At 43.0% G+C, this 7,545-nt stretch overlaps 4 protein-coding genes across 4 annotated transcripts in view; 2 read left to right on the top strand and 2 right to left on the bottom strand.

Moving 5' to 3' along the window:
• Positions 1–35: 35 nt before the first annotated feature.
• Positions 36–2,179, bottom strand: LOC105266224 (FK506-binding protein 39kD). Its single transcript, XM_011304188.1, has 3 exons — positions 1,987–2,179; positions 1,716–1,805; positions 36–1,333 (listed from the first exon to the last, which is right to left on the bottom strand). Exons 1-3 carry the CDS (start codon positions 1,994–1,996, stop codon positions 315–317), a joined length of 1,119 nt encoding a protein of 372 aa, XP_011302490.1. The 5' UTR covers positions 1,997–2,179; the 3' UTR covers positions 36–314.
• A 79-nt stretch (positions 2,180–2,258) lies between these two features.
• On the top strand, positions 2,259–3,116 carry Rrp47 (Ribosomal RNA processing 47). The gene is made up of 2 exons (XM_011304185.1): positions 2,259–2,626; positions 2,685–3,116. The coding sequence occupies exons 1-2, from the start codon at positions 2,413–2,415 to the stop codon at positions 2,954–2,956; spliced, it is 486 nt and encodes a 161-aa protein (XP_011302487.1). The 5' UTR covers positions 2,259–2,412; the 3' UTR covers positions 2,957–3,116.
• LOC105266222 (uncharacterized) lies at positions 3,115–5,467 on the bottom strand. Its single transcript, XM_011304186.1, has 3 exons — positions 5,076–5,467; positions 4,754–5,006; positions 3,115–4,667 (listed from the first exon to the last, which is right to left on the bottom strand). The coding sequence occupies exons 1-3, from the start codon at positions 5,307–5,309 to the stop codon at positions 3,277–3,279; spliced, it is 1,878 nt and encodes a 625-aa protein (XP_011302488.1). The 5' UTR covers positions 5,310–5,467; the 3' UTR covers positions 3,115–3,276.
• A 189-nt stretch (positions 5,468–5,656) lies between these two features.
• Positions 5,657–7,545, top strand: part of LOC105266360 (parafibromin-like) — a 1,998-nt gene continuing 109 nt past the window's right edge. The window contains exons 1-2 of the mRNA XM_011304472.1: positions 5,657–5,787; positions 6,265–7,518. Coding sequence (XP_011302774.1) covers positions 5,657–5,787; positions 6,265–7,518 — 1,385 coding nt within the window. The remainder of the gene's footprint in view (positions 5,788–6,264; positions 7,519–7,545) is intronic.

Raw genomic sequence — 7,545 nt, 5'->3', positions numbered from 1 at the left:
AACTGAATTTGACATTTACAATAATTATCGATTTAATCGATCGATTTCGAGGAAAAAAATCCCAAGACTTTTCTGATGCCGATTGAATTTGCAATAAATCGATATTTAACACAATTTAAATATGACTCATACCAAAATGAAGATTCGTGTAAAGAAATGAAAAATCCTTAAAAAAATCAGCACAACTCTTTCACTCCCACGAATCCCAGAGCAATAAGAAACAAAAACCGCGGGAATAATTCCACATATGTAGGATGGCACGTGAACGACGAGGAATGTAGATGTCCATTTAAAAAAGACTGCATGTGAAACTCCTAATGAACTCGTTTGAGCTCGATTTCGAAGACGAGTGTACTGTTACCAGGAATGACTGGAGGGGATCCTTTGGCTCCATATGCCATCTGAGGTGGTATCGTGAGTCGTCGTTTACCTCCAACCTTCATCCCCTGAACACCAACGTCCCACCCTTTAATCACTTCACCTTTTCCCAGCCTGAATTTGAAGCCATCCCCTTGGGTGGTGGAGTCGAATTTCTTTCCATTGGCAAGTTTCCCCACGTAGTACACAGACAAGAATTTCCCAGGTTTGGCAGGAGCCCCCTGGCCGACCTTCAACTCTTCCACCTGGATTCCACCACTGATGATTCTCTTCTTCTGCATCTGTGAGTCATTCTGAATGTCTTTGCTCTTCTTGTCAGATTTCTCTGCCTTCTTGTCCTTCCCATTGACGAGTGCCTGTTTCTGCTGTATTTGTTTTTCCTCCTTTTTCTGCTGGGATTTATTTTGTTTGCCCTTCTTCTGGGGCTTCACTTCTTTTTCTTCTTCCTCCTCCTCTTCTTCATCTTCATCCTCCTCATCCTCCTCATCCTCTGCGATCTGGTTATCGTCATCGTCTTCTTCTTCCTCTTCAAGTTCGTCGTCCTCGTCATCCTCAGAGTCATCGTCGGGCATAAGACCATCCAGGAGTCCGTCGTCGTCCGAGGAGTCATCCTCCTCCTCAGCAACTTCCTTCACAGATTCCTTCAGCCTCTTTGCTGCCTTTCTCTCCGTCGGAGAATTCTTTGCCTTGCGTTTGCCCACCAACTGGGGTACTTCCTCTTCCTCCTCCTCCTCCTCGTCCTCGTCCTCAAGCTCGTCCAGATCGTCCATCTCGTCGTCTGGTACCAGATACCCCGTCAGGTGCACGTGACCACGACCATTTGACGTGAACGCTATCTTCGTACCCTCCTGGAAGTTCAGGTCAAGAGGCACCTGCCAGACGTGACCCTTCTTCAGGTTACACAACAGGTAGTTTCGATTTTCATAGCACAACATCACTTGGACTATTTCATCATCTGAAATGTTTTCCATAGAATAAAAAATTAAAGGGAATTCTTCCTTCAGAGACAGACTATTCCACGAGTTAAAAATGGAAAGACAAAATAAATCCTAGAAAATTCTGGGGGAGAATAATTTACCCGGACTTATTTAAATTGTTTGATTATTTTTAAACAGTTGTACATGAATTTCTTGGAAATGAGAATTCAAGAAAATAATAGAACGTATCAAACGGGAAAAATAATAATTATGAAAACAGAATGAAGAGGCCCTTTTCGAAAGATGAAACATGAATATTCCCACTAGAAACTCGGACATAAAATTAACTCTCGGATAGAAAGTAAAAGAGTGCGTTCATCTCCAGAGGAAACTAAATAAGCTAAAATTAGTTTTGCTTACCGGCGGTTGAAACATCCAGAGTCGCCATAGACACGTGGAATGGTTTATCAACGGTCTGGGTGTACCGCTTGTTAGGTTCAATGATAAGTCCTGGAAAAAGCCAACAATCCAATTACCCCCATGCCAAATGATTGATCAAGGTCTCTCAATCGTTAATTCAAAATTAAGAATAATTTTGTCGTGGCCACATGGCGACGCCATTCTGAACGTGTACCGGCACGCTTTGTCCCCAACATCGCCTGATTATTCCATAATAAACCCTCAAACTCACCCCAAAACATCTTGACTGATGACGATCACGCGTTTACAACAATTCCAAAAAAATATATAAATAATGAATCAAGAGATCAACGTGTTGGCACTCAAATGGTTCTCCTCAGTCCGCTGACTGCCGTATAACCGTTTCCCTCGTTCTCGCGCCAACTCGTGCAATGAATTATTTCGTAGACCTGCAGGAGGAGAGAATATCCTGAAGTTGCGTGAATTTCAGACGAGTATTTCCGAGGATTAGTTCAGGGGGTGTCCGTTCGTACTTTTACAACTCTACACGGAGCGCCTTGAGCACGGTGGTGATAAATGGCATCGCACAACTCAACACGAGTGGAAGGCCACGTGTGTCGTGGCTTGTATTGTTGACAATTTTTTCTGGTACGTCAATTGTTAAATATATGACGAAATGAGAGATTGAGGCTGAGCAATGGATCCAGACTTTGAAGAGTTGTCCAATGACACAGACTTGATCGCTAGAATCAAGCAGTTTCGAGATGCCAGGGAGAGGATTGGGGATACTTTGCAGCTTGCAGCTGATGAGAAGTTCTACGAGAGTCTGAGCAATGAGGATAAGATAAAATTTAATCTTCTGATGTCGTTTGGGCTGAACAGCTTGTTCTGGATGTACCTGAGATTAGAAGGTATGAGGGATCAATTTTATTTAATTTCAGGAGCCCTGATGAGGACTAATGATTTCAGATGTCGATCCTGCCACGCATGAGATCAAGAATGAAAATGTTCGCCTGAAGAAGGCAATGATACGAGCTCAGGAGATCAAGGACAAAAAGACAAAGATGCCAAGACTCAATAGGGACGCAGCACAGAGATTCGTAAGGAGTGGCCTCTGGGACCCCAAAAACAGGGCGAAAAGGGGACGAGAGGATGAAGATCAATGTCAACAAGAGTTGGAGGAATGGAATGACGAGGAAGGGAATAATCCTGTGCCTGCACCTTCGAGCAATACTGATTAGAAATTTCCTGATAATTTGCTACATTTTTCATAAATTAAAAAATCCCCTTTAAATAATCTAGAAGTTCCCATAAATGGCGAATAATGAATTACATTCGATAATAATAACGACTGCTTTTTATACAAAAGTTTACTGTAATTAATTATTCGATACAAAACTGACGATTCATTAAATTAATCTTTATATTCTTCACCCAAAAACATGTTTTATAATAATTGCTGACTGTCAAAAATTAGTCACTCATTACAGATGTGAATGAAACATGAAACTCAATTCAGATGAACGTGAACTGCAATTGCCCTGAATTACAATAATATTCATTATAACTTGATTTTCTTAACGACTTTGACTTTGACACCGTTCTCCTTGGATGCTTCAGTGAGCTTCTTGACCTGAGCCTGTGCATGAATTCTTTTTCTCCTCTCGAGCTCGAACTTCTTCTTGAGAACTGCCACTTGATCCTTGGGATCCCACGCAGAGGAAACCCTGAGAGAGCTGGGATTCTTCTCAGCTCGTCTTCGTTTCTGGGCAATTGTCTTCTGTAGTTTGGAGCACAATTCACACTTGCCCCTATCCACCAGGATCTTGCAATCATTGTGACGCCAGCACTGCAACTGATCCTGATAAATATCCTTGTTCAGGGCCTCACGTGATTTGTTGATAGGTGTGATGCCACCACAGACTCTCATCTTCTGAAATGTGTACAGAGCAACTTGCAGGGAAACTATTTCCTCAATTTTTCTTGGTAATTTCGTGTTGCTGACGTCCACGCGTTTCCCGTGGGCGTAATAATCAATTATTCCTGTTGTATCGTGAATTATCACTGATTTATTCAAGACGGGGGTGTCCACGTTGTTGACGGGTGTCACTATCACATGGGAGAAGACAACTTTTCTGCCTTCATTGGGGACTAATTCGCTTATTGACCACATGTATGGAAGTTTGACTAATTTCTTTCCATTTTCAAAAATTCCCCCAGTATCGAACCTCAGTTGTGGGAGTTTCTTTTCCTCCATTCTGTTCAGATATTTTTCTCCAGCATCGAAACTCAACTGTGGAAGATGCTTCTCTTCCACTAAATTCAAACTCTTGCCGTCAGTATCGAATTTCATTTGTGGATTTATCTTCTCCTCCATTGTATTTGAATTTTTTCCTTCAGTATCGCATATCAGCTGTGGATTTTTCTTCTCCTCGACTATATCTGAAGATGTCTCTCCAGTATCCATCAGATGTGGAACGTGTTTCTCTTCCACTATATTTGGAGATTGTTCTCCAGTATCGCTCACTACCTGTGGAAGTTTCATCTCCTCCAGGATATTTGGTGTCTGTACAAGAGTTGCAGTCATCTCAGTCTTCACAACATCCAGAGTCGCTAAGGTGGTGGTCTTCGGTGGGTCTTTTTCAGAATTTATAAAATGAATCTGCGGAGTTCTGCCGAAGGTCTTCAGGGTCAGCTGTTTGGTCTGTCCAGTTGGAGTAGTCAGCGTTATCCTGTGAGGTCTTTCCATCGCATGTCTTTCACTTACAGCTTTTACCTCCTCAGGACCATTCATCATAGCTTCCAGTAGCTGCTCAACCTCCATGAATTTATCCTCTGGGTCGATTGGTGCTTTTTCGATGGTTATTTTTAGAGGCATTAGTACATTTTTATCAGGTGGTTTTGAAGTACTAGAGGGTTCTTCAGTTTTTACAGCGACTTTTCCATTTTCATCTGAAGAAAAAAATCAAAGCATTTATCATCATTGGGCAAGATTGAAAAATGTAAAAATCAATTAATTCCACTCAATCAACAAATACCTTCACCACTAGCATCCAAATCGTCCGCTAATCGACAGTAAGAGTGTTCTCCAGTCGAGTAAACCTCCTGCATAGTTTCCTGCTTCGCCACATGACCTTCAGCGCTTATCTTGTTGGCTACCAGGAAGCCTGCAGTACTACCACCTTCTTTCTGCTGATTGTAGAGGAACCACGGATCAGAACAAGTGTAGACCTCGTCTGTGAAGATGCAAGGAATTGCTCTGGGATCCAGGCGAGGTCTCGGGAAGTCATACTGCAAGAAAAATTGAATAAACGTCGAGTCTCACAACAAGAGAGCAACGAGTAACGAGTAACCAATTACCTGAGCAATAACCCTACCCCTACTATCGTACTTAATCCACTTCTTATTGATATATTTCGCCGGGAAATGTCTCTCGCAGACCGATTGACCCAACTTCAATATCTTAATCCCCGGAATAGCAGCCTCCCACTTCAGCCTGAGCTCCTTGTTCGAGGGTACCCTGAACAACGATCTCTTCTCCTCGACTCCTTTGGTACCCGTTCCACAATTCGACACAACACATATTTTCGGCATTTTTTCCGGTGTTTTCAGTGGTTCAATGGTTTTTTCTTCACGATGACATTGTTTTCAGGTAAATCCGACAAAGAACGAAAGCGAGCGAAAGTGTTTTGCAACTGCTACAGCTGTTCCACGAGATTCTGCGATCGAGTCGTGTGCAGTGCGCATGGGCGGGGGTTCTACGATCACTGCGCACACGCTGGAAGCTGTCGCGCAACAATGCAGATGCGCATGTGCAATGTAACATGTGTCAGTGTGCGTCAGTACGTGGTGTACGGCAGACTGTTAAGTCCATTTATTTTCATTTTATTTTTCTCTCGTTTCCCCTTAAAAAACATTCAAAACACACGTGAGCATTGACTATGGCGGATCCTTTGAGTGTTTTGAGGCAGTACAATGTCAGTAAAAAAGAGATAATTGAACGGGAGAATCAAATTATCTTCGGGGAAATATCCTGGCCCAAGAATGTGAAGACCAATTACCTTACTTATGGGTGAGTGTTATTTATTATTTTTCTTGTTTTTTTAGCATGTTTTTTTTGTTTATCCATCGTGATTTTGAAGCTTTGATGATTTTCCCCGGAACACAGCTGGATATTTTCATGTTTGGATTTTTTTTATCATCATTACACTCGGTATTTGTACCACGTGACCTAACCGTATTGTTGTGATTTTTTCTCTTCTTTTTTCTTCTCAATTCGAGGTGTTAACGTGGTCTTCCTTATTCCTCTAATTACTTTTTTAGCTATAGTCATGTTTCCGTTTCTCCGTGTTACTATAGAAGTTCTTGTGACACACTGTGGCTAAATATTTATTTACTTGATAGTGTTATTTTTGTGGGCGTCATTCAGGTAATTCCCTCCTTATCACTCCTCTAATGCCATTTTCCTACTTACGACTTGCAATTATTTATTTCAAACGCAAATGACGTTGGTTAATTAGTCAGTCAATTGATAATATTGTCACGCCAGATCTGGTAAAGACGGAGCCCCGAAGGAGTACTACACCCTGGAATGTCTGCTATTTCTTCTGAAGAATGTTCAGCTCACACATCCGGTGTACGTCCGTCAGGCAGCAGCGGAGAATATTCCCCCAGTGCGAAGGCCAGACAGAAAGGATCTGCTGGCTTATCTCAATGGCGAGACCTCGACATCTCTGGCAATCGACAAATCCGCTCCCCTGGAGATTCCCAGCCAGGTAAAACGATCAGCCGATGATGTTCCAGAGCATCCAATCTCGAAGAAGCCAAAATACGAGGAGACTGATGTGCAAAAAGTGAAAGAGCAATTGGCAGCGAGACTAGACGCCCCCAAAGAGTCCTCAGTGACAGTTGACAATATAAAATCCCTCTCGGAGGCGATGTCAGTGGAGAAAATAGCCGCCATAAAAGCCAAAAGATTAGCAAAAAAACGTACGACAATAAAGGAGAACGACGATCTTGAAAATGGAACAGATCTGCGAGTGATTTTAGCTGACGACACGATTGTATCACGAGAGAGACAGTGGAGAACGAGAGATACGATTCTCCTGAGCAGTGGAAAGACATTCGGTAAAAATGTCTTTGCAATTTTGCAGAGTCTGAAAGTGAGGGAGGAGGGGAGAAGGCATCCACCAACGGACAAGCCGAGATCAGCGCCCCTGAGGCAATTACCACAGCCCACAGTCTACAGCAGATACGATCAAGAACGTTTTGTTCGTCAGAAGGAGGAAACTGAGGGTTTCAAGATCGATACACTTGGGACTTACCATGGAATGACATTAAAATCAGTGACAGAGGGCAGCAAACCTCAGACCAAGAAGGAACCAACTCAGAACCCTCCAACACAATCGGGATTGCTACCAGTCTCTGCTGCCAAGGCCTCTCTACAAGCTGTACAGAAGAAGAGGCCCAGCAAAACACCCATCATCGTTGTACCCAGTGGCAATACCTCTCTCATCACCATGTACAACGCCAAGGACATCCTCCAGGACCTCAAGTTCATTCCTAGCGAAGAGAAATGCGCTGCTGGCTGCAAACGAGAGAGTGAAATGCTTATTCAGAGGAGGAAGGATGGCGGACTCACTGTGCCTTACAGGATCATTGATAATCCTAGTAAATTGACCACTGACGATTGGGACAGGGTTGTTGCTGTTTTCGTGATGGGACCAGCCTGGCAGTTCAAGGGGTGGCCCTATGGGGGAAATCCTGTCGAGATATTCTCGAAAATTTGTGCCTTTCATTTAAAGTACGACGAGATGAGACTCGATGCTAA

The sequence above is a fragment of the Fopius arisanus genome, unplaced genomic scaffold, assembly GCF_000806365.1.
Source record: "Fopius arisanus strain USDA-PBARC FA_bdor unplaced genomic scaffold, ASM80636v1 scaffold00037, whole genome shotgun sequence".
NCBI lineage: Eukaryota > Metazoa > Arthropoda > Insecta > Hymenoptera > Braconidae > Fopius > Fopius arisanus.
Note: the sequence above shows the minus strand (reverse complement) of the source record. Positions and strands in the feature narration are given on the sequence as shown.

What these genes read in the sequence shown, in the direction of transcription:
- LOC105266224 (XM_011304188.1), bottom strand. An exon ending in TCTGGATGTTTCAACCGCCG is followed by an intron (nt 1,334 to 1,715) that starts GTAAGCAAAACT and finishes AAAACATTTCAG; the next exon opens with ATGATGAAATAGTCCAAGTG.
- Rrp47 (XM_011304185.1), top strand. Translation starts at nt 2,413, where the DNA reads ATGGATCCAGACTTTGAAGAGTTGTCCAATGACACAGACTTGATCGCT. An exon ending in GATGTACCTGAGATTAGAAG is followed by an intron (nt 2,627 to 2,684) that starts GTATGAGGGATC and finishes TAATGATTTCAG; the next exon opens with ATGTCGATCCTGCCACGCAT.
- LOC105266222 (XM_011304186.1), bottom strand. Translation starts at nt 5,309, where the DNA reads ATGCCGAAAATATGTGTTGTGTCGAATTGTGGAACGGGTACCAAAGGA. An exon ending in GGGGTAGGGTTATTGCTCAG is followed by an intron (nt 5,007 to 5,075) that starts GTAATTGGTTAC and finishes TTTTTCTTGCAG; the next exon opens with TATGACTTCCCGAGACCTCG. An exon ending in TTTGGATGCTAGTGGTGAAG is followed by an intron (nt 4,668 to 4,753) that starts GTATTTGTTGAT and finishes TTTTTTCTTCAG; the next exon opens with ATGAAAATGGAAAAGTCGCT.